The 25,681-nt window shown below is 39.7% G+C and overlaps 1 protein-coding gene across 10 annotated transcripts in view; it reads left to right on the top strand.

The window, feature by feature from the left end:
- The window catches only part of TNRC6A (trinucleotide repeat containing adaptor 6A), a 140,874-nt gene that overhangs the window by 84,783 nt on the left and 30,410 nt on the right, over positions 1-25,681 (top strand). For 5 of the 10 annotated variants that reach the window (XR_008373496.1, XM_053558077.1, XM_053558078.1 and 2 more), the window contains 7 exons: positions 627-1,028; positions 13,617-16,205; positions 17,788-17,964; positions 19,097-19,272; positions 20,455-20,487; positions 22,083-22,163; positions 22,484-22,535. Coding sequence is in view for 9 of the 10 variants with exons in the window: in XM_053558077.1 (XP_053414052.1) it covers positions 627-1,028; positions 13,617-16,205; positions 17,788-17,964; positions 19,097-19,272; positions 20,455-20,487; positions 22,083-22,163; positions 22,484-22,535 (3,510 nt within the window). In the remaining variant the exon portion in view is untranslated. Of the gene's footprint in view, positions 1-626; positions 1,029-1,970; positions 2,059-13,616; positions 16,206-17,787; positions 17,965-19,096; positions 19,273-20,454; positions 20,488-22,082; positions 22,164-22,483; positions 22,536-25,681 lie in introns of those variants that run through there. The other 5 variants (XM_053558080.1, XM_053558081.1, XM_053558083.1 and 2 more) reach the window with 4 other exon arrangements.

Here is a 25,681-nt window from a genome sequence, read left to right as displayed (position 1 = left end):
AGTTTGGCAGGGGCCGGGTTTGAACCCGCCACCCCCAGTATATGTGGCCGGAGCCTTACCGACTGAGCCACAGGCGCCGCCCTGATGCTACATTTTAACGATGAAAAACATTGTTAACTTTGTCTTTTTTGTAAGGAAACCGGGAGGTTGTTTTCTACTCTTGTTCTTGTATTGTCTTCCAGAGAGGAAAAATATTAACCAAACATATTTAAAATGTGGCATAATAAGTAAGAATAGTTACCAGGGAATTGAGAGTGATTTTAGGACTACCAAAAATTGATTCGTCACATTTATTCTTAATTAGTCAATGTGAGTTTCATGGTTATGTAATAAGTGCTGATTCTCTTATCAGAGAATAATACAGGAAGAGAGATGGTTATCAGGAGTTGTCACCCTGGCCAAGGATTTCTGTGTCCTTACTGGATAGGTCGTTCGCAGAAGTAAAATTTGACTCTTGGTAGTGGTGTCTAAGAAAACTTAAGCCCGTGAATGAGGATATCCCTGCACACTTACAGCTTCTGTTTTTTTAGGATTATTTTTCTTCTTGCCTTTGAATTTAGATGGCTTACTATGGAGGTAACTTTACTGGCTAATCTTTTCCACCCCTTTTCTTTTGTTGGGATTAGTGCCAGAACAGGTAAAGCCCAGTGTAAGCCAGCCTCAGCCTGCCAACTCTAATAACGGCACTTCCACAGCAACCAGCACTAATAATAATGCCAAGCGAGCTACAGCCAACAATCAGCAGCAGCAGCAGCAGCAGCAGCAGCAGCAGCAGCAGCAGCCACAGCAGCAACAGCCGCAGCAGCAGCAGCAGCCACAGGCTTTGCCTCGGTATCCCCGTGAAGTACCTCCACGATTTCGCCACCAGGAACATAAACAGCTTCTAAAGAGGGGTCAGCATTTTCCTGTCATAGCAGCAAACCTGGGATCTGCTGTTAAAGTGTTAAACAGCCAGTCAGAAAGCAGTGCTTTAACAAATCAACAGCCACAAAATAACGGAGAGGTGCAGAACAGCAAAAACCAGTCAGGTGAGAGAAGGCATTTCTTACAGATTCACACTTTATCATCACTAGCAATAGAACAAGTTTATAAATTCATAACTTTCTGGTGATGTATTCTTATTCATCAGTATCTGGGCTTTAATATAATTCTCTACAGGGAGTTATGAATGGGGAATCTTAAAATATTTTCTGTAGGTTATCTGCCCATCCTATCCTAGAAATGATTAATCACTTTCCCTTTAGGTTCTGCTCATTTTAATGAATAAGGAGCTTATACTAAAATTGAGCACTTTCCTCTAAGTTATGTGCTAAGCAGGTATACATATTACTGCATTTAATCTTTAATTGCACTTTGAGATGCAGTTCTTACCTCCACTTTTCAGTAGAGGAAACCAAGACACCAAGACATTAAATAACTTGCCCAAGATCATTCAGTTACTGGATGCCATAAAAAGACTGACACGCATGAAAATTATATCGAAACAGCAAAGCATTCAGTTACTTGCCTCAGAATGGCTTTTCTCAGCTCAATAATGATTGCAAAGCTGAAAATAGTGTGTGATTACAGGTTTTCCCAAGGTCCAGTTTGTTTCAGCATGTTCTGGTAGATTTTGGTAATTGTTGAGTCTGCCCATTCATCCATTTATCCAGCTATTTTAAAGCCAGATAGAGAATTAGGTTCTACAGTTGAGGGGAATGAAGATTTCCATATGTGAAAATACATACAGAGGCAACATAGCATCCTGATGAAGAAAGACATCTCTAGAGCTAGATGGAGTTTCAACTCCACCAGATCCCAGCACGTGTGACCTTGGGCAGGTTACTTAATTGCTCCATGTGTCTGAGCAGCCTTTCCTAACTGTTCTAGATAGAATTAATCACCTTCTACTTCTATACTCTCTTATATATAGCAAGAAGTACTCTGTACATTATAATATATTATGGTATTTCACAGCTAATAAGTAGCAGATCCTGGACTCACATCAAGATCTGTCTGACTCCAAAGCTATGCTCATAACCACCATGCTGTGCTTTGGCAACATGCTGGATGTGATAGGTAAGGAGGAAGAGGACACAAATGTGAGTTTTCTAGTGTAGGCACTTAGAGCAGCACATTATTATTGAAAAGAATACAAATTTAAGTTATCATCCTGAGTTAATACCTACTTTCCTAGCCACTTACTATCTGTGTGAGCTTGGTCAAATAACTTAACTCATCTGACCCTCTTTTCTAATCTGTGAAGTATAGACAGCAGTATCCAACCCTACATTGTTGTCTTAAGGACTTAATTATGTGACATGTTAAAGCAGCTAACTTAGTGCCTAATGTTTAGATGCTGAGTGAACTGTCTTTCCCTTGCCAGATAGGGAAGACTTCTATAGAAAGACTTGTACTCTTCAGGACAAGTTTGGTTTACACATATTATATCTAATGCCAAGTATAGGCAGTTAGAAATTTGAAGTTCACCTGGGAAGTCAGGTTGGAAACATGTATGGTTCATCCGCATAATAAAATGTGTGGTTAAAAACCTTGGGAGAAGTTAAACAACGAATCCTTGAGTACCTACTTTGAGCTAAGCAAGGTGATGTGATAGTTAATAAAACAAATGGTGAGATCGGAGAGTATATTTAGAAAATGTGTCGAATATGATTTTTCAATGTGGGAAATGAGAGAACAAAGCTATTTTTGAAATGGAAATAACAGGAACATAAAGATCTTGCTTCTGAAAAATGACCACGGGTCATAAACCCAATGATGTTGCAGGTGTGCATTCAGATGAGAAGAAGGCCTTAGCTGTGGGCATAAGAAGAAGTCGTCAAAAGAGCCTGAGAAGGAAAAATATCCTACCTATTTCTAAAAGAACTTTACAAAGGTAGACTACATTAATGCAGAGGTTAAGATAGAACTCAGGTGGGTGCAACGATGTGAGATCTGAAATTAAACCCCCAAACAACTAGAGATGCAGATGATGGAACCAAAGCATCCCAAACAAGAACCAGATTTATATTTCTGTTTTTTTGAAAATATTTGTGCATCCCGTGTCACTGGAATATTTTACATATTTCTTTGTAGGTGCTACTAGGAATGGTAACCAGAACTTTCACCATAAACCATTGAGAGTCAGTGAAGTCAGAAGGCTTCTTAGAGAAGTTAGCTCTGTTCAGCTCCTCAGGAGTTACTAATGATAATGATATAGTGACTAACTGCATATGTGGATTAACTGTTTTAATACTTTACGGATTAGATAATATCTTTATCTTACAAATTAGAAAGTAGCCTACTGGTCATTGAAGAACAACAGTATATAAGGCAGTATAAACAGCATGATCAGTAGCCCAGAATAAAAATTGTTTGTTGCACACTACATGTAGTTCAGAATTATGGGAAGATAATCCGAACTGTTACTATTTTTATCTATTTATATTTGGCTTTTTTGAAGAGAGATAGTTAGTGGCATAGATGTGTCATTTAAAGTTAATGACTGTGATACATGGAAATTCACTTACAGTTTTCACGGCAAAAAAAGTTCTGGATTTTGCCTTCCTGTCTTCATCTATAATACTACATTTCTCAGCCAAGGAAGTCCGAGTAGGGATGTTACCTAGTTATTAACTGTATCATTTTTGTATCTTTCCTAAATATCTTTGCATTTGTTTATTTATTTATGAGCCCTGTGCTGGTCAGGCCAGACAATGCTGCAGGCCAGCCCTAGGCTGTGAGTTTGTGGCTGTCCCCCAAACACTTGCTGATCATTTTCAATGAGAATTAAGATCTCTCTTTTGAGCGTGGCGCCCGTAGCTCAGTGGTTAGGGCACTGGCCACATCCAGTGAGGCAGGCAGGTTCGAACTCGGCCTGGTTCTGCTAAACAACAATAACAACTGGGGGAAAAAAATAGCCAGGTGTTGTGGCAGGTGCCTGTAGTCCCAGTTACTTGGGAGGCTGAAGTATGAGAATTGCTTGAACCCAAGAATTGGAGGTTGCTGTGAGCTGTGACACTACAGCACTCCACCGAAGGTGACATAGTGAAACTCCATCTCAAAAAAAAAAAAAAAAAAAATCTCTTTTTTGCAGTTGACTTTTTAGAGCAAGGGTCAGGCCTGGCAGCTGCCCAAATAATCCTTGAATTGGAGGGTTCATAGGCCATGTTATGAAGGATTTGGGGAGATAAGTATCCCCAACAGGGTTGGCAGCAGCTTTGTTCTGGGCAAAAGTATTCTATCCCAGTTTTTATCATCTAACTGACATGATTCATACAGAAAAGTTAAAAAGATGAGAACACTGAACACCTATATACCTTCCACCCAGATCCAACAGTTGTTAAAATTGTCCCATCTTGACCTCACACACACCTCTCGTCTGTTTTCCTTTCTCATATATAAATAATGAGACACATGTTTATTATTAAAGCACATTGTAAACACCATGATGCTTTACTTTTAATACTTCTGCAGGTAATTATCCTAAAAATAAAGATAGGTTCCTGTTACAACCACAATACTATCACCACCCCTAAGCAAAAGAATATTAACAATTTAATAGTATCTTCTATAGTTATTTCCAGTGATTATCACAAGAATGTATTTTTTGTTCATTTGCAGTATAGCATATATATACACGCACACATAAACATACATACATACATACATACCCACACACGCACACTTTTTTACCCCACTTAAGACAGGGTCTGTTGCCCGTGCTGGAGTGCAGTGGTACAATTATAGCTAACTGCAACCTTGAATTTCTGAGCTTAAGCAATCCTTCCGCCTCAGCCTGCCAAGTGGCTGGGACTACAGACACATGCCACAGTGCCTACCTAATTTTTAAACTTTTTGTAGAGATTGTGTTATAGAGATTTATTTTGTAAAGACTATGATGCCCAAACTGGTGTCATACTCTTGACCTCGAGTGAAGTTCCTACTTTGGCTTCCAAAGTGCTGGCCATTACAGGCATGAGCCACAGCACCTGACCCATTTATGTGAAATACAAAGCATGCAAAACAACATTGCTTAAGAGTGAATCCAAAATACAGATGATTCAAATATAGCAAAATGTAGCCGGGTGTTGTGGCACGCGCCTGTAGTCCCAGTTGCTCGGGAGGCTGAGGCAAGAGAATCGCGGAAGCCCAAGAGTTAGAGGTTGCTGTGAGCCGTGTGACGCCACGGCACGGCACTCTACCCGAGGGCGGTACAGTGAGACTCTGTCTCTACAAAAAAAAAAAAAAAAACAAACAAATATAGCAAAATGTGAAGATTTATATCAGTAATTGGCAATGGGATACCCTCTGGGAAAGGAAGGGTATGCAGGAGTATTAGTGATGTACTTCTTACAGGTGGGGGGTATATCGGTGTTTTTTTATATTACTCTTTATAGCCTTTCCTATGTTAGAATTTCTTTTTTTTTTTTAAGTCAAGGACAGTTGAGGTATAATGATGAATGACCAAGAACTAGGATGTTTTGACTAAAAATGTTAACATAACAGTTTTGGGAGATGTTTAAAAATTAAAATATTGTCTGTCACCCATGCTTTTGCATTGTCTTTCCAATGCATTATACATCCTTGCTCGTTTATAACTTCTTGCTGTGAACTTGCACCTTCCCCTTGGTCTATAAACATACTTAAATCTCTGCTATCTTTGAAAAAAATTCCTTTAAATCCCTGTACTCTTAAGGCTATTACAGAATCTCTGTCCTCCCCTTTTCTTCTGAGTTCTTGTGATCTCTTACACATTATATTAGTTCTCCACAATCTGGCTTTTGCTCACTGGACTAAAGTAGCTCTACTCCTAAAGTTACTGGTCTTTTGATGTCAGATCCAGACCTCATTCCCACCACCTCTTGTGGGTTTTGGTTTTTTTAAAGTTTTTTTCCATTATTATTTTAATAGATATCTACTTTTTTTTTATTTTAGAGACAGAGTCTCACTTTGTCACCCTTGGTAGAGTGCCATGGTGTCACAGCTCATAGCAACCTCCAACTCTTGGACTTAAGCGATTCTCTTGCCTCTGCCTCCTGAGTAGCTGGGACTACAGGTGCCTGCCACAATACCTGGCTATTTTTTTGTTGCAGTTTGGGGCTGGGTTTGAAACCACCACCCTTGGTATATCAGGCCGGCGCCATACCCACTGAGCCACAGGCACTGCCCGATATCTACCTTTTTTTTGAGACAGAGTCTCACTATGTTGCCCTCTGAGAGTTATGGCGTCATAGCTCACAGCAACCTTAAACTCTTGGGTTCAAGTGATTCTTTTGCCTCAGCCTCCCAAGTAGCTAGGACTACAGGCGCCTGCCACAACTCTTGGCTTTTTTTTGTTGTTGTTACAGTTGTTTAGCTGGTCTGGGCCTGGTTTGAACCTGCCATCCTCTGTGTATGTGGCTGACGCTGTAACCACTGTACTACAGGTGCTGAGCCGATTATTTCCTCTTTCTTAAAGTTGTTACATTTCTTGTCCTCTATGTCACTATATATCTCTTGTTTTCCTCCTAACCGCTGTTCCGCCATTGTGTTTCAGATAGTTTTTCTTTGACAAGCTCTCAGATTTTATTCTCCAAAGCTTTATTTATCTTCCCACATTTTAGGCTCACATCTTCTGGATCTTTTCAGCTAATGATGGGCCCCTCAAACCAATATTTGCAAACTTCAACTCATCATTTTGCCCCCATACCATGCCCCCCTTCTGGGTTCTTTTACTCAAAAGGTTGATGTTCCCATTTATATAATCATCCATCTGAACACCTTGAAATCATGCTTTATTCTTCTTTCTCCTTCATGTCTTATGGGCCACTGAGTTTACCACACCCTGCTGGTTTTAGCTCTTCAATTTATTTCCTGTTCTATCTCTCCTTACTTACGTTGCCACCCCTTGCCCTGGTTGAGATGTTCACTAGTCTAGAGCAACATCTCCAACAATGTCTCTGTAGCTTAGTCCCTAACATCTTCACCCTATCTCTCAAACCAGAAGCCAATCATAATCTCTGTATTGCATTTGATTTTGGTACTGCTTTTTGTCTTCTTTAATCTAGAACAGACATTGGCATGGGGCCTTTTTTAGTCCAGCTTTATTAGAAGACTTATGTGCCCATTAATTTATATTATATTATATATTTATATACTGTATGTGGCTGCTTTCAAGCTATAATGGCAGAGGTAAGTAGTTGCTAAAATGTTTGTTTGTTTATTTTTGAGACAGAGTCTCACTTTGTTGCCCTCAGAGTGCTGTGGCGTTATAGCTCACAGCAACTTCAAACTCTTTGGGCTCAAGTGATTGTCTTGCCTCAGCCTCCTGAATAGCTGGGACTATAGGCACCTGCCATAACGCCTGGTTATTTTTAGAGATGGAATCTGGCTCTTGCTCAAGCTGGTCGCGAACCTGTGAGCTCAGGTAAATCTACCCACCTAGGCCTCCCAGAGTGCGAGGATTACAGGCATGAGCCATCGTGCCCAGCCTTCTAAAATGTTTATTAAAGGGACCTTTACAGAAGAAGTTTGCCAGTCCCTGGACAAAAAGCTAGAACAAGTAAAAGAGACATTTTGAACTTCTGTACTTAAGAGCTATTTGAAATTGTGCATCTAAGATTCTCTCATATTCCCAGTGGTACCATCTCATACTCATTGGAAACACTATAAAACCTAAGTATAATTTACTTCTGAAGCTCTTCCCCTCTGGTGAAATTGAAAAGTCTTTAGGGTGAAAAGCAAATATTTACTTATTTTGATTGTTTACATGCTTACATATAGTAGTAGCTCCATAGTTGACCATTTCCTTAAGTCAACCTAATCTTCACAGACCAGACATACACCACCTTTTAAACATCATGAATTTGTTACCGTCTTTTGGGTGTTCAACTTATCAGAGGTTCTACAGTATTTTATAAGAATGATATATGGATTTCCATGTATATAAAATCTTCCTGACTAAATTAAGTGGTTTCTTTATAAATCACTTGAATTATTACAAGTCTTTGCTCAACCCCCATCTAATCTCTTTGATCATTTTGAATAGATGTTTGGTAATGCACTGTTATATTCTTTTTGGTACTTTAACGGTTTCTACTTCTATGAGAATTTTTTACAAGAATAGGATGCTAATGATGTTTTGGACTTAATGTGTTTCTAAGTAACCTGAAACCTTCCAAATCTTAGTTTGCAGTGTCTAAAAATTTGTATTATTCATTATACTCAGGAAAACTTCACTGCCCCATTTCTTCCTACTGATGCAGGCGTTTTTCAATCTTACTCTTTCTGTTGCCTAAAAAAGTTGAGTGATAATCTTATATTTAATGATATTCTTGTATGTTTATCTTCTAGATCACTTAGAACAGTGCGTTTTGGCTTCCTTTTCTGTAAAAGAAATATACTATTTGATTTCTCCAACTATGAAATAGTCATTGTCTCTGAAACATTTTGGTTTTTGGTTTTTTGGAGGGGAGTTTTTTTTTTTTTTTTCAGACAGAGTCTCATTTTCTTGCCCCTGATAGAGTGCCATGGTGTCATAGCTCGCAACAGCAACCTCAAATTCTTACACTCAAGCCATTCTCTTCCCTCAGCCGTCCAAGTAGCTGGGATGATAGGTGCCTGCCTCAATGCCCTGTTGTTTTTAGAGACAGCTATTCTTGAACTCCTGAGCTCAAGCAATCCGCCTCAGCCTCCCAGAGTGCTGGGATTACAGGTGTGAGACACTGCGCCCAGCTCTGAAACATTTTAGCTGTGATTCCTGAGTAGTCCCAGTCTTTTTATTCTTTCTGTTATAATATGTACATATTATCTGTTACCACCCCCTCCTGACACTTTTTAATTGTTCTTTTTGAATAATTAAAGTACCAAAACAACTAAAGTAGCCAAAAATACCTTGTATCTCACCCGTGATAACCCAGTTTTTGAAATGGTTTTAAGTTTTGTTCAAGTCACTTCTAGATTAAAAAGAGATTTTGACTACTAATTATTGAAGGTAGCTCTCTTTATTTTCCTAAAATACCTACGAAGTTATAGCAAAAGACCAGCTTAGACTAACCACCACCACAACCACCTCCAAACCAGGTCATGACCAGAATCTGAAAACATTTTCTATTAAAATTAAAGGTAATAGGACTCATCTATAGAATGTATTCTGGTGTTTGCTTTTTTCGTTTTACTTTTTGATGTATTCTGACATTAAAAAATTTGATTTTTTAAAAATAAGTAGTCAGATCTGTCATTTAGGTATTCAAATTTTTTATTCACTGCTAATTTCATGGTTTCATCTTTTATTTTTAAAGTTTTAATCATTTGAAATTATTTTTGATATATTGTCTCATTTTAAAAATATTTTCCAAGTATTGAATATTCCTTTTCCCTTGGCTTGCAGCCATAGCACAGTGGTTATGGTGCTGGCCACATACACTGAGGCTGGTGGGTTCTAACCCAGACTGGGCCAGCTAAACAACAGTAATAACTGCGACAAAAAAAATAGCCAGGCATTGTGGCGGGCGCCTGTAGTCCCAGCTACTCGGAGGCTGAGGCGAGAGAATCACTTAAGCCCAGGAGTTTTAGGTTGCTGTGAGCTATGATGTCACCGCACTCTACTGAGCGCAACGTAGTGCGACTCTGTCTCAGAAAGAAAAAATACTCCTTTTTCCACTTATTTAAAGTACTGACCTTTGACATTATCTTGACACATACTTGGTTCTGTTTTGAGGTATTTTTTTTTGTTCAATAAGAGTGCTTTTATCTGTACTATGGCAGTGCACTATTGTTTAACTGTTGAATAATAATGCAGATTCTCTCCTGCACAAGCTCTTCTTTCTTTCTTTTCTTTCTTTTTTTTGGAGACAATGAGTGCCATGGCAGCATAGCTCACAGCAACCTCCAACTCTTGGGCTTAAGCTATTCTCTTGCCTCAGCCTCTCAAGTAGCTGGGACCACAGGTGCCTGCCACAACGCCTGGCTATTTTCTGTTAGGTGGCCCAGGCTGGGTTTGAACCCGCCAATTTCAGTGTATGTGGCTGGCACCGTAACACTGTACAACACGCGCCAAGCCATAAACTCTTCTTTTTGAGCATAAATTCTTCCATTTGTCTTATAGAATTCTAAAATAATTTTAATCATACTACAGACAAGATCTTGTTAACAATTTCTTATAACTGAATTAAACTTGGAGCATTGTTACATCTTCTTATCCAAGAGCAAGTTTCTATACTTAGAAGTTGCCTTAAATGGCTTACATTAAAATTTAATCATAGAGTAAGTTATTTCATTAGCTTTATTTCATGTTATTTTGTAGCTGTTAGTGATTAGGATCATTTCTCTATCACATTTTCTCATTGATTATTCCTGGTGTGTAGGAAAACTATTGTTTTTTTTTTTACATGTTATCCCTTTTTATCTCTATTCCATTATCTTTATTTTGGGGTCATATTTCATCTGTTAGTTCTTCCAGGGTTGAATAGTAGTGGTGATGACACATATTCCTATCTTTTTCTTGTCATTATGGGAATCCTTTTCGTGTTTGCTGTTACATTCTATTCTTTTATTTTCTGCCTGGATAGTTTGTGTTAGATGCCCAGTCTTATGTTTTTACTCCTGGCTTATGGAAGGGGCAACACACACACGTGTACACATATCCACATTCACACTTACAGGCAAGTAATGGCAGCATAAATACTTTATTTGGGGTAAAAGTATTTTTTACCCAGAAGAGGATGATGATGGAAGAAGATTTGTGAAAAAGTGTATGGATTTGAGACTTGGTAATATTTTTGGTTTGATGTACACAGGGAGGAATAATGGAAGGTTTTAGCAAACTTACTAAGATAAAAAGAAACTAGTAAAGAAGCGATTCTCTTCAACCCCTTTTAGGAGGAAGCATCTGTGGGAGTATAAAACCAATAGTTAAACTTCTGTTTGAAATATCCAAGCTGGGATTTTAAATAAGCAAGTTGTTAATTTCTTATTTTGTTCTTCATAAGGGAGACCTGGTGCAATGAAGAACATGTACTTTGGAGAGAGGACTAAAGAATGATGACAATCATTAGCATGCGTTAATTAGTGAGAACAAAAAGCACCTAATCTGGATCAGATGTGGTTCAAAGTGCCTTATTTATTTTTTTTTTTGAGACAGTTTCACTTTGTTGTCCTTGGTAGAGTGCTGTGGCATGACAGTTCATAGTAGCCTCAAACTCTTGGGCTCAAGTGATTCACTTGCCTCAGCCTCACGAGTATCTGGGACTACAGGCGTCTGCCACAACGCCCACCTATATTTACGTATTTATTTAATTTTTGAGATAGAGTCTCACTGTGTCACCTTTGGTAGAGTGCCATCGCGTCACAGCTCATAGCAACCTCAAACTCTTGGGCTCAAGCGATTCTCTTGCCTCAGCCTCCCAAGTAGCTGGGACTACGGGTGCCCACCACAAGGCCCGGCTATTTTTTGAGGCAGTTGTCATTGTTGGTTAGCTGGCCCCGGTCGGGTTTGGGTTCGAACCTGCCAACTTCAGTGTATGTGGCTGGTGCCATAACCACTGTGCTACAGGCGCTGAGCCGCCCGGCTATTTTTAAAGACAGTGTCTCGCTCTTGCTCAGGCTGGTCTTGAATGCCTTGAGCTCAAGCAGTCCACCTACATCGGTCTCCTAGAGTGGTGGGATTACAAGTGTGAGCCAGAATGCCCAGCCCATTTTTTTTTAATTGATTAGTAATTTAATCCTCATAACAGTTGTGTGAGATTAGTACTATTGCTCTTACTATACAGATGAGAAAACTAAGGCACAGCAAGATTGGGGTTCTTAATGTGAGTCACCCAGGTAATAGATGGTAGAGCACCTCTTAAACCTAAGCAGTCTGGCTTCAGAGTCTGTGCTTTTTGTCACTACATCAAACTGCCCTTATTTGCAGCTAGCACTGTGCTCAGTGCTTTATATGTGATAATACAATTAATGTGTACGTGATAATACATTAACATATGTGACCTACAATAAACAGATCAAGAAGTACTGTTTTTATTCCAGTTTTACAGATTTGATCATACAGAGTTCATACTTGAATTTAGTTGTCTAAAATCCCAGCCACGTTCTGGGCTAGGATTCTGAAGAATCCTGTGTTTCTCACTTGATTTTTCATAAGTTAACCTCTAAACCTCAGTTTCCTCATCTGTAAGTGAAGGTCATACCTGTGATCTAGCTTGTTCAAAGAATTCAGTGATCAGAGTGTATATCAAGGTTGTGATCCCCCGCACGGAAAGCCTTGTTGGTATTGCTGATGGTGTGTTGTTGGTATGTTGATTTGTTTTTACCCAGTGAGACTTTTTGTTACCCCTTCTTTTGTGCCAAGTAGTCCTCATAGGCACTGAAAGATGACACATTTTATAGAAATGGTTCTTAAACAGTGGAAATTAGAGTTTACTGTGGAACTGATATATTATTTGGTGAATCAATATATACATTCTGGTCTTTCTCCGGTCACTTTTCCTGCCACTCTTTCTAGCTCATCTTTCGTTTTATAATGATTGTGCTTTAAAGAATCTGATTTTTCATTCCAATCATCCTAAAAGTGACTTTCATTTATTTGCGAGGCCTACAACTCTGAAGGTTGGCTTCATGAATTGGGACATGAGTTGAGCATGTGTGTTTAAAAACACTACATGTGATTCTGATTCCTACTCTAGTAGACAACGACAAGATAAGCAACTCTCCCTCAAAACTGTCTATATGCACATATCTTAGGCAGGTTAATATCTATGAGGAATTTCTGCCCACTAGATGCTTAAACCAGATGAGAGTAAATGATCTGAGGAACTAGCAATAGCAATGGAACTGCCCTCCCAATAGTAAAATAAGTAGGTAATGATATATAACAGTAAGTGTCAGATTATAGGATTCTCTAATTGGTCATCAGTGGCCTCCAATATTATATTATTTGATCATAATATAATAGTTCCATGATCTCCAGCATAACAACTTTTTTTGTCTCTTATAAGCATGGCTTGAAGGTAAATAAAATTTTACAAGGGGCAGTTGAAATAATAATATCTCATTAGAGTGCAGTATTTCAGGTTGAATATGGACACTAATGAAATGGAAGTATAATGGAAAAGGCTCTGGAATTCTTAAAAATTTTTATAATAGCCGAAAGAGTTGTATGGAAAAACCATACTAGAAAATGGTAGATGGAAAAAGATTCCTAAATATTCCGTCAAGCTTGGACTATTCACTTATCCTTACTCATTTGCATCTCAGCTCTTTCTTTCCCTTGTCTGGGCCTGTGTTACTCCATCATCCTAATATATCACTACCTACCAGTCTTTCTTGACTCTAAAATATTTTTATTTACTGATATGTTAATAGTTTGTTCGTTCATCAAATATTTATTGAGAGGCTGTTCTAGGCATTCCTCTAGGATCTTATGCTACTATCAATGAACAAGGCAGCAAAATTGCCTGCCTTTGTGAAATTACTGGTTATGGAGAGTTGGTGGCTAGAAGATAACCAATGCCCCTATGACCATACTATCAAATCTCGTATCCTACTAAAAGTTAAGGAGCCACATATATTTATAATATATTCATTTTTCTTAAATTATTTAGTGTTGTTTTGAAATTGACCAACAATTTATAAATAGTTGTACTTCTCCTTTGTTCTAGATATAAACCACAATATTTCAGGATCCCATTATGAAAATTCCCACGGGGGACCTGTGTCTTCTACAAGTGATTCTAGCACAAACTGTAAGAATGCTGTTGTAAGTGACTTGTCTGAAAAAGAAGCATGGCCCTCAGTCCCTGGGAGTGATCCAGAGTTGGCTTCAGAATGTATGGATGCTGATTCTGCTTCCAGTTCTGAATCAGAGAGAAACATCACTATCATGGCTTCAGGGAGCACAGGTGGTGAAAAAGATGGCCTTCGGAATAGCACTGGACTTGGTTCCCAAAACAAGTTTGTAGTTGGTAGCAGCAGCAATAATGTGGGCCATGGAAGTAGTACTGGGCCATGGGGTTTTTCCCATGGAGCCATAATAAGCACATGTCAGGTCTCTGTGGATGCTCCTGAAAGCAAATCTGAAAGTAGCAACAATAGAATGAATGCTTGGGGCACTGTAAGTTCTTCATCAAATGGAGGGTTAAATCCAAGCACTTTGAATTCAGCTAGCAACCATGGTGCCTGGCCAGTATTAGAGAACAATGGACTTGCCCTAAAAGGGCCTGTAGGGAGTGGTAGTTCTGGCATCAATATTCAGTGCAGTACCATAGGCCAGATGCCTAACAAGCAGAGTATTAACTCTAAAGTGAGTGGTTCTTCTACCCATGGTACCTGGGGAAGCCTTCAGGAAACTTGTGAATCTGAAGTAAGTGGTACACAGAAGGTTTCGTTCAGTGGTCAACCTCAAAATATTACCACTGAAATGACTGGACCAAATAACACTACTAACTTTATGACCTCTAGTTTACCAAACTCTGGTTCCATACAGAATAATGAACTGCCTAGTAGTACTACAGGGGCCTGGCGTGTGAGCACAATGAATCATCCTCAGATACAGGCTTCATCAGTTATAAATGGCACTTCCCTTTCTCATCTTAGCAATGGAGAGTCAAAAAGTGGAGGCTCTTATGGTACTACATGGGGTGCCTATGGTTCTAACTACTCTGGAGACAAATGTTCAGGCCCTAATGGCCAAGCTAATGGTGACACTGTGAATGCAACTCTAATGCAGCCTGGTGTAAATGGGCCTATGGGCACTAACTTTCAAGTTAACACAAATAAAGGAGGAGGTGTGTGGGAGTCTGGGGCAGCGAATACCCAGAGTACATCATGGGGAAGTGGAAATGGTGCAAGTTCTGGAGGGAGTCGAAGAGGATGGGGAACCCCTGCACAAAACACTGGCACTAATATACCCAGCGAGTGGAACAAACTGCCTAGCAATCAGCATTCCAATGACAGTGCAAATGGTAATGGTAAGAAGTTTACAAATGGATGGAAATCTACTGAGGAAGAAGATCAGGGTTCTGCCACTTCTCAGACAAATGAGCAAAACAGTGTGTGGGCCAAAACAGGAGGTACAGTGGAGAGTGATGGTAGTACAGAAAGCACTGGACGCCTTGAGGAAAAAGTAACTGGGGAAAGTCAGAGCAGAGATAGAAGAAAAATTGATCAGCACACATTACTCCAAAGCATTGTAAACAGAACTGACTTAGATCCACGTGTCCTATCCAACTCTGGTTGGGGACAGACTCCTATTAAGCAGAATACTGCCTGGGATACCGAAACATCACCTAGAGGGGAGCGAAAGACTGACAATGGAACCGAGGCCTGGGGAAGCTCTGCAACACAGACTTTTAACTCAGGGGCATGTATAGATAAGACTAGCCCTAATAGTAATGATACCTCATCTGTATCGGGGTGGGGCGATCCCAAACCTCCTCTGAGGTGGGGAGATTCCAAAGGCTCAAACTGCCAGGGGGGGTGGGAAGATGATTCTGCTGCTACAGGAATGATCAAGAGCAATCAGTGGGGCAATTGCAAAGAAGAAAAGTCTGCATGGAATGATTCGCAAAAGAACAAACAGGGATGGGGTGGGGGTGATGGACAAAAGTCAAGCCAAGGTTGGTCTGTTTCTGCCAGTGATAACTGGGGAGAAACTTCAAGGAGTAACCATTGGGGTGAGGCTAATAAGAAATCCAGCTCAGGAGGCAGTGACAGTGACAGGTCTGTTTCTGGTTGGAACGAACTTGGTAAAACTAGTTCTTTTACTTGGGGAAATAACATAAATCCAAATAATTCATCAGGATGGGATGAATCTTCTAAACCTAATCCTTCCCAGGGATGGGGAGACCCTCCAAAGTCTAATCAGTCTCTAGGTTGGGGAGATTCGTCAAAGCCAGTCAGTTCTCCAGACTGGAACAAGCAACAAGACATTGTTGGATCTTGGGGAATCCCACCAGCTACCAGCAAACCTCCTGGTACAGGCTGGCTGGGAGGACCTATACCAGCTCCAACAAAGGAAGAAGAACCTACAGGCTGGGAGGAACCATCCCCAGAATCTATACGTCGCAAAATGGAGATTGATGATGGAACTTCAGCTTGGGGAGATCCAAGCAAATACAACTACAAAAATGTGAACATGTGGAACAAAAATGTCCCAAATGGCGGCAGCCGTTCAGACCAGCAAGCACAGGTACATCAGCTGCTGCCATCTACAAGTGCCATCTCAAACAAAGAGGCAAGCAGTGGCTCGGGTAAGTTTGTACTGTGTGGAGTCTGATTGTTTTGCAAAATACTTAATATTTTGAAAGCAAGCTTGTCTTACCTGTTATTAAAAGATTTGTTTAACACAAAGGCCCTTTTTACCCTAATCCAGAAGAAGCTGAGAGAAATTACAGGGGCAATTTTTGCCATCAGGGAATAGAGCTCTGCCATCAGCAGTATTTGTTTTTGTTTTTGATTTTTTTTTTTAATTTAATTTAATTTTTTTGCATTTTTTTGGCCGGGGCTGGGTTTGAACCCGCCACCTCCGGCATATGGGGCTGGCACCCTACTCCTTCGAGCCACAGGCGCCGCCACATCAGCAGTATTGTTTGTGAATCCTACATACTCTGTTCTATATTGGGAATGCAGTAGGTGGTAGAATTGGAAAAGGGGACAAGTGAGCATACTGTACACTTCTCTGAGTTCTGAGTTAGGCTTTAACCTTTTGGTTTTGTTTGACTAAACTATCCTAGTTAAACTTTTGTTTGATTAAACTATCCCTAGAAATAAAACAAGTATCTAAGTGCAATAAACTCTTAGAGGTACTATATTTGGCTTTAGAAGAGATGTTTTAAATAGGTAAGAAATCTGGGTCTACTTAAATGTAGTGTGTGTGTTTGTTTTGAAAACATTGACAGTACTTTTCCAGTATATTCTCACTTCTTGTCTTATAATGAACTAATTCCTATCTCTTCAAATTATCTTGGTACTAGCATTTCTTTTAAGTGTGATTTGCATGCATTGCCTTTGTTAATGGAAGTTTTATTGGATAATAGTCCCATTGGACAAGAGTGCTTTTATGAACTGACTTTTCAGCACCAATGTTTTTTTCAGTTTGGGTATAGTTTATTATATTAATTTAGGTCCTATTCAAAGAAGAGCCTGGTATGTATCTAAGTAGAAGCCTGTTTACTTTAGTTCTTTTTTTTTTTATTGTTGAGGATTCATTGAGGATACAATAAGCCAGGTTACACTGATTGTATTTGTTAGGTAAAGTCCCTCTTGCAATCATACCTTAGTTCTTTTAAACAAAATATGTTTATGGCTTTGATTTTCTTTGGTTGGGACAACTCCAATACTTCAGATTTTAAGTAAGCGTTATCCAGCATTTATAAATGTAGGGCTGCTTACCCATTGTTAGCCTTGTAGTTGATTTTTTTTTTTTTTTTTGGTACAATCACGTAGAAAGGTTACACTTTTGGTAAAAATGTTATTCACACACTGTTACTCAGCTGCTTGGTGAACTAAGTTTGGTTCAGAATGACTTGACTTTTGAGAATTTGCTCAAGGGAGTCTGGTGTGCCATAATATTCAAGAACCAGCTCTATGAACAGAGGGCAATTACAAAAAAAGGTTAAAAAAAATTCACCCTATATTGTTACGTTAAGGAGAAATGGTTTATCTCCTTTACATGAAGCAGATGCCATCCTTTTGTCTATCATAGTATCATTATTCAATACATAAACATGAAGTTCTTCATCCTTGGTTCCCTAAGTATTCTTTATTATCCCTTATTCCACTGTACCGCCTTACCATCTATGCTGATGACTTCTTTTCCCACACTTTCTAAAGGCTGGGGTGAGCCCTGGGGGGAGCCTTCTACTCCAGCCACAACTGTGGATAATGGTACTTCAGCATGGGGTAAACCCATAGACAGTGGTCCCAGCTGGGGGGAACCCATTGCTGCGGCATCCAACACATCCACGTGGGGCTCCAGCTCTGTTGGTCCACAAGCATTAAGCAAATCTGGTAAGTTATTGATAATCCCTGATAGCTATTTTGTAGCAGTGGTGATCACTCATTGACTATAATTAAATCATTGGATAAGTTTTCTGTGTTGTTGATAATTATTCATATTATATAACATACTAGATGATATTTGGCTCTTGGACTTTGTAAATGGTTTGCTCTTATCTTTCTGAATTTTCCTCTTATCTCATATTTCTTAGAACCGTAACTGTTAACTTGCATGTATTTCACTAAATCCAACTTACATTTTTCCAAATCATATTATCTAGAAATAGTCTAGCAACATTTTATGCCATCCAACTTGAGAGACTGAATAGTAGCTACAGTGACACATATCTAGACTGATTCCCTGAAACTATTAGCATAGTTCAGAAGGGACCCAGAGATTCAGGTTAACGTTGGTATTATCCTATAGATTGTGTATAAGATAGCCCTGTAGGAATCCCAAAGCCTATGTGTGGAGGTATGATGCTTCTGCTTAGGATTTTGAATACCCTTTGGCCAATCTGCTTGAAATATATGTATGAAAATTGAGCCTTTCAAATTTTATCCTTCTTTGTCCTGCAGATCACTATGCAGGTTGTTATAAATAAGAATGTTGCCATTGTGTTTAGAAACCCAAATTTGTGAAGGCATGGAAAAGCTTTATTGACTTTTTTTTTGGAGACAGAGTCTCACTCTGTTGCCCTTGGTAGAGTACCCTGGTGTCACAGCTGACAGCAGCCTCAAACTCTTGAGTTCAAGTCATTCTCTTGTCTCAGCCTCCCAAGTAGCTGGGAGGTGCTTGCTCCAACGCCCAGCTATTTTTAGAGATGAGGTCTTGCTCTGGCTCAGGCTGGTCTTGAACTCTTGAGCTCAGGCAGTCCACCTGCTTCTGCCTCCCAGAGTGCTGGGATTACAGGTATGAGCTACCACGTTCAGCTATTGACTTTCTTTAATGAAACTTTTAACCCAATATAAAATGTACATTCCTACTGTGCAGATTTGGGAAGGAAAATAAAAAAGTTTGCTTTGTTTTTTTTTATTTTTGGTTTTAAGGTTCCCCTCCCCCTGCCTTTTAATGTATACTTGTCCTCGGGAAGAATTGTTTTATTAAAGTATGTTTCTCTTTATATTGCAAATCCACAATCAGGGCCAAAATCTATGCAAGATGGCTGGTGTGGTGATGATATGCCATTGCCTGGAAATCGCCCCACTGGCTGGGAAGAGGAAGAGGATGTAGAAATTGGAATGTGGAATAGTAATTCATCTCAAGAGCTTAACTCGTCTTTAAATTGGCCACCATATACAAAGAAAATGTCATCAAAGGTAAACATTTCAAGGGCAAAGCTCTTGAAACTTTAAATTCCAAAGGTAGTTTACCCACAGAAAATGAATTTTCTGCCTGCCCAATTATGGCAATCAGAACAGCCCAGACAGTCCCCAATTTAGGTATAGCCACTTGTATGGGCAGCCACCTAGAAAAACATAAGACCACAGGAACTTCCTTTCTCCCCACTGCTACAGCTTGGGATTTCTCTCCTCCTCCCCCTCTACCAGTGCTGCCTGGGACAATCCCTTTTCCCAGGTTAGTGCCTGCAGTGGTGAGGATGAAGAGAAGGGCAAATCTCCATGTCTTTCCATCCCACTGCTAGTTCATCTTCCATTCCACCTCCTCACCAGAAATCCCCAGCCTCCCCTTTACCCAGAGTCATTCTCCTTATTCATATGTCATCTTGTCCCTTCCCCATACCAAAAGGTCCTGTGACAAAAATCCCTAGGAATGGACCAAGCTTGATTTTGCTTTTATACATGGACAAATTGTATTCCCAAACCTGGCTGTACATCGGAGTCATACGGCATTTGTTCAAAGTACTGCTTCCTGTACCAGTACCCTAGGTCTATTGACATTTTGGAAATTGAACCAAGTTTTTTGTCCTAAACAAGCTTCCAAAATGTCTCTTAATGCACAGTCAGGTTTGGGAACCATGGATTTTGAGCACTGGCTCTTTACAGGTGGTATTGGGGGCCAGTATCAGATTCTCCTGGGGACCATTTTCAAAATATGTGCCCAGTCCTCCGAGTGATTCTGATATGTCTTCTCCACCCTATTTGAGAATGATTGCCTTTTGAGGGGCCTTTGAAGTCAAATATCCAGTGAGTAGCTGGACTATCTGACTGCCAAGGTCCCTCCTTTTTGATCTTGGGATTCTAAGTCTAGGACCTTTCATTTTCATTGAAATAAAAATTTTCATTTGGCTGAATTTGCCTATTGCCTTGCTATATAGCTTATGAAATGCTTTTACATGTTTTACATAAATCATTGATCCTCGTAACCTTCTAAGATAGGATACTGATGGGAATTTGAGACTGGAAAAGATGGTATGACTTTCCCAAAGTTACGTAACTAGCAAGTGACAGAACAAAGACTTAAGTTTAGGTCTTCCAATTCCAAACACTGTGTTCTTCCCACTGGACCATGCTGTTTTGTGACTTTGTCTTTCCTTACAGGGTCTGAGTGGCAAAAAAAGGAGAAGGGAAAGGGTGTGTAGCCTTTTTACTCTTTCTCCTTTGTTTCTACTAGTAAAAATCTTTAGAAAGCAACTGCAAACATTTATTTAGCCTCTGCTGTGTGCCAGGTACTGTGCTTGGTGCTGGGGATGCAAATGCACTAAGATGTGAGCTACACCTTCAAGGAGCTCTCAGTCATATGGGGCATTGGAAGAGCTTCATAGCACGTCAGCATGGATTTGGAAGATGCTTGGGTGGGATGTGTTAAGGATAATAGTAGTTTACATAACTAAAATGTGGAATTTCTAGAAAGAAGTGACAAGAGATCTGTCCCCGTGGTTAGAATAAGAGCAGATTGTAAAGTGTTTCAATATCGTGCCAAAGAATTTGAACGTTATTCTGCATAAAATGTGGAGCCAATGAAATTGGCTTCGTTGGCTTTGTTGTAAATAACAACATCGGTACGGTTTTCTGGTTATTAATTATTTAAAGAAAGCCAACAATGATAGTATAAGATATAAATTGGAACAGAGGAGAGACCAGAGTTAGAGATCTCAGGAAGGTTCTGCATAAATTCAAGTTAGAAAGGAGGGCTTGGATTGGGAAACAAAAATGGATATATAATAGAAGGGACTAATTTGAAAGTTCAGAATAGAAGGGACAGAAAAACTTGGCAACGAGTAAGATATGGGGATGGGGGCTGAATGAGGAAAAGGAATCAAAGATGACTTCAAAACTTCGGAGAGGGTTAGGTGCTTGCTTCACAGACCTGCGTTTAGGGGGGAAATTATGAAGCTGTGTTCTGTTCCACAGTCAGAAGGAACAGATAGTAGCAACGGGAAAGGGTAATTATAGCAGCAGACTGAGAAAGGTCCTGTTATCTTCACATAAATGGGAGACCTAGGTCTCTATGGCTTCTAGCCTCCCTGTCTATCAGACTGCTCGTCATAGACCCTTCATTCTCTCAGTTCAGTGTAGTTTCCACACCACCCATACCCCAGCCAGCCACAGAAAGCCAACACTAAGTGGGAGGAATCCCAGTTTCATCTACTGCTGGGGTGTGACATTCTTGGCAACACAAATTAACATTTTAAAATACTACTTCATGTGGAAACACATGTCTTTTTTTTTTTTTTTTCTGTACAGTGCACTTAGCGTGATTAATTTGTGGGTCATATTGGCTTCATGTGGACCATGTTGAGAACCTAATCACTATTTTTTACTTTGGTTTGTAGTAAGAATTTCAAAAATATGTATTACAGTTAATCTTATAAAACACAATCCATCCGTAGGTTGGAAACTGCCTAATGGACAGTTCTCATTATTTAGAGGCCCTTTTTTTCTATTTGTGGGTCATTGAGGCCTTTTGCTTCTGTCTTTTCCTTCTGACTGCTTGCTGTTAGGGATTTCTCTATACATTACAGCTATACCAGAGGACTGGAGCAAAGGAAGTTGAAAATCAAATAGGTTGATTTTTATTTGTTAACAACTCTGATGAGAGTTGGTTGGAGGAAAAATTATTGGCTAAAAATGAGAGTTGGGAATTGTCTTGCAGTTTTATTAATCCATCACTATATCCAGTTAAATAGAGATGGCCATGGCATCTTTTCTACTCTTATTTTACAAAGGGAATGATGAAAGGTGGAAACAAACAAGAAGAAGCATGGATAAATCCTTTTGTTAAACAGTTTTCAAATATCAGTTTTTCGGTAAGTATGTTTCCTTAGTAGAACCCTCCCCTTTTAATGATGTTCTATTTAAGTTTATCCTGATTTCATTTTTTTTGTTGATCTTTGAGTCCTTATGAATACACTTAAAGTTAAAGTAAAATTGGCCTTTTAACTATATTTTTATCTTATTAGCTAAAAGTTGGATTACGTGTCTTATTTTAAAACATTTAAAAATTGTATTTGGCAATGCTTTAGGACCCACTTCAATTTCATATAGTGAAATACAGTAAAATTAGTTTTTTATTTGTTTTCATTGATAAATTAAGCACTGCTAAACATGTTGCTTTTTTGTACTTCAGAGAGACTCACCCGAAGAAAATGTACAGAGCAATAAGATGGACCTTTCTGGAGGTAAGAGAAAGTTAAATCAGTTTGAGTGGATATTTATTGATGGATAGGCATATCTGTGACAGGAACCCACTGTACCTAGACCAGGAGAGGGGAGATCTGTGCTGACCAATGTACATTAAAATGCTGTAATTAAATGTGTTGATCTGCCTTTAAAGTGCAGACCATTTTGTAGAGCTAAGGGAATGGTGATATTTGTCTGATTGCTTTAAATATAGTCCTGTCAAGAGTGAGTTATGCAGATTAGAGATTATAGTGTTCTTGACCAGGGAACCGTGGGTCTAAAACCTAGGAGGACAGAGACATCTTAAACTATACTATAGGAATGGCAAGTAGTTCTATATAATGGGACAAGAAATACAGCATTGGTAGTGGGGGCAGAAGATGATGGTGAGACTTCACTAGGCGGATGCTGGAAGACTTAAGTAGATACTAAGTCATGAGGAGCTTGGGTGTTGGTGTGACTTGAGGCAAATAAGTAATACCTACTCAGTCTATTTGCATTGAACTAAGGGATGCCCAAGGCCAACACCAGCAGGCACTCCACAAGGAGAGACAAGGGTGCAACCCCCTCTAACATTCCTCACTGGCTTTTATGGGGAAATCTCAGACATGAGAAAATACAGCAGAGCAGAAAGCTTCAAAGAGAGAGTCACAGTTAAAAAGCAAGTAGTTTTTCTTTAAATTGTATGATTAAACTCTTTAACACATTCTGTTTACCGCACTTCTGTCTTTCCTTTTTCTTATCACTGCTAAATATGACTTATTGCTGAGACAGGATGCTGTGTCTAGTGAGTATTGTTTTTAGTACTTTAGGGTCAGCAGTAATGCTTAGCTTTTTCTCACATAACTCTGTCCCTCGTGCCTAGCACTTTTAACTCTGTCCTCTATCCTACACTTAGGATCAGAACTTCGGTACTAAAGTATGGGATTAAATAATTTTAAGCAGGAGAATGACATGGTTTGAATTTATGTTTTAGAAAAATAATCATGGGGCTTGGCGCCTGTTGCACAGTGGTTACAGCACCAGCCACATACACTATACACTGAGGGTGGCAGGTTTAAACCCAGCCCAGGCCAGCTAAACAACAATGACAACTGCAACAACAAAAAAAGTATTCTTTGGGATGATCAAAGTATCACTTTCTTTCACTACCTTGCCCTTGGTAGAGTGCTGTGGTATCACAGCTCATAGCAATCTCAAAAACCTCAAACTGTTGGGCTTAAGTGATTCTCTTGCCCCAGCCTCCCAAGTAGCTAGTAGCTGGGACTACAGGCACCAGCCACAACGCCTAGCTATTTTTGCTGTTGTTTTTGTTGTCATTGTTGTTTGGCAGGTCTGGGCCAGTTTCAAACCTGCCACCCCTGTTGTATGCGGCCAGTGCCCTAACCGCTGAGCTACGGGCACCGAGCCAGAGAGTACCCTTGATTCCAGACAGTCTTCACTGTCTTCATTTTGTATCAGGAAACTGATTTCTCCTTGATAATCAGAGATCGTCAACCCTAGCCAGTAGACTAGCACCTTTTTTTGCCTGTTAGTTTTTATCACAAAGAGTGCCAAATGTCCAGGTGTCAGTCTTCTTCTTCCAATAGAATGGAGCCATAGTTAACATCTGTTGTTGGAAGCATTTTTTCTCTCAAGGATTAAGTTTTTTAAACCAGCAGAGAGTTATTGGAAAAGGAAGCAAAAATTCTCTGTAAGTGGCTTATTAGGTAGAATTGTGAGAGAAGGCACCCCCACTTTTCATTTTTGATTTTCAGGCCTGTGTATTCTGGAAATGGGGAAGACACATTCTGCATCCTGTAATGGAGAAGCCATTTGTTTTAGGATATTATCTGCCAGTTTGCTGTGTAACTGAGTCTTTAGTAAGCCATTCTACCTATTAATTTAGTTAGCTACTTTCAGGTGATGGCATATGTGGTAAGACCAATTGATCCCATGGGCACAAGCCTGTTATTGCACTTCCTCTGCTGTGAACTGAGTTCCGTGTTTACACAGTGCCGTGAAAGAGCGTCATGACAGTAGACAAAGCAGTCTGTGAGACCATGAATGGCAGAAGCCTTACAGGCAAGAAAAATCTGTGTCCAGAACGTGTATCTGTTCCCATGAGGACACCTTTCTCCCTCCTCCATTGCTTCATTGAATGGTACAGTAGTTTCTGTGATATGCTGGTAGAACTTGCTGGAAATCTGCCTTCTAGGGTACTAGAAAAAAAAGCTGTTCATGGAGAAGTATTACAGCAGAGACACTCTGCAACAGAACTATGTGGAGGTACAGGGGAAGCTGGGCACTGGTAAAGCTGCAGGTGTTGTGGGAGCCTGCAAAGTGGGCACACTGGACCATGAAAACATTTCCTCTGCACTCTCTCCAGCATCCTTTACTGGCAGTGCCTCAGGACCAGCTGGCAAAGGGGAAAAAATGCAGAGGATCCAGATATAATTTCATATAGTAATCTAAAGGGTGAAATTGGAGCTGAGAGACACTAAATCAATAACTAGTTATTATTTGAGATAAGAAATACAATAGGAATAGCGGATTTGATAAATAAGATACTGAGTTTGAAGTTGCTGTTAAAAACCATATGGCAATGTCTAGTAAGCTGCAAAAAATCTGGATATAGGGTTGGCCCCATATACCGAGGGTGGTGGGTTCAAACCTAGCCCCGGCCAAACTGCAACAAAATAATTGCCAGGCGTTGTGGCAGGTGTCTGCAGTTCCAGTGAGGCAAGAGAACCGCCTAAGCCCAATCTCCAGCAAGCTGGAGGTTACTGTGAGCTGTGATGCCACAGCACTCTAGTAGGGGTGACAAAGTGAGACTCTGTCTCTAAAAAAAAATCTGGATATGGAGTTCAGAATATATAGGGCTGGAGATAATAAGTATAATTAATTAGACATGGATGGCAGTAAAAGCCATAAGGATACATTGATCAGAGACAGTCACAGAATAATGGACCAAAGATAGAATCCTGGGATATAGTGACATTTATGGAGTAATCCTGAAAAGTTGGACAAGTTGGAGTAGAGTAATTTTTCAGACACCAAGTGAGCATAGAGTTTTGAAACCAGGAAAATGGTTGTCAGGAAATAAAATTGACAGTGGAGTTTGGGGAAGTCATTGGAAACAAATGAGCCTTCTTAGAGGACTGGT

The sequence above is a fragment of the Nycticebus coucang genome, chromosome 12, assembly GCF_027406575.1.
Source record: "Nycticebus coucang isolate mNycCou1 chromosome 12, mNycCou1.pri, whole genome shotgun sequence".
Lineage (NCBI taxonomy): Eukaryota > Metazoa > Chordata > Mammalia > Primates > Lorisidae > Nycticebus > Nycticebus coucang.
The sequence above is the reverse complement of the archived record's forward strand: the minus strand, read 5'-3'. Positions and strand labels throughout refer to the sequence as shown.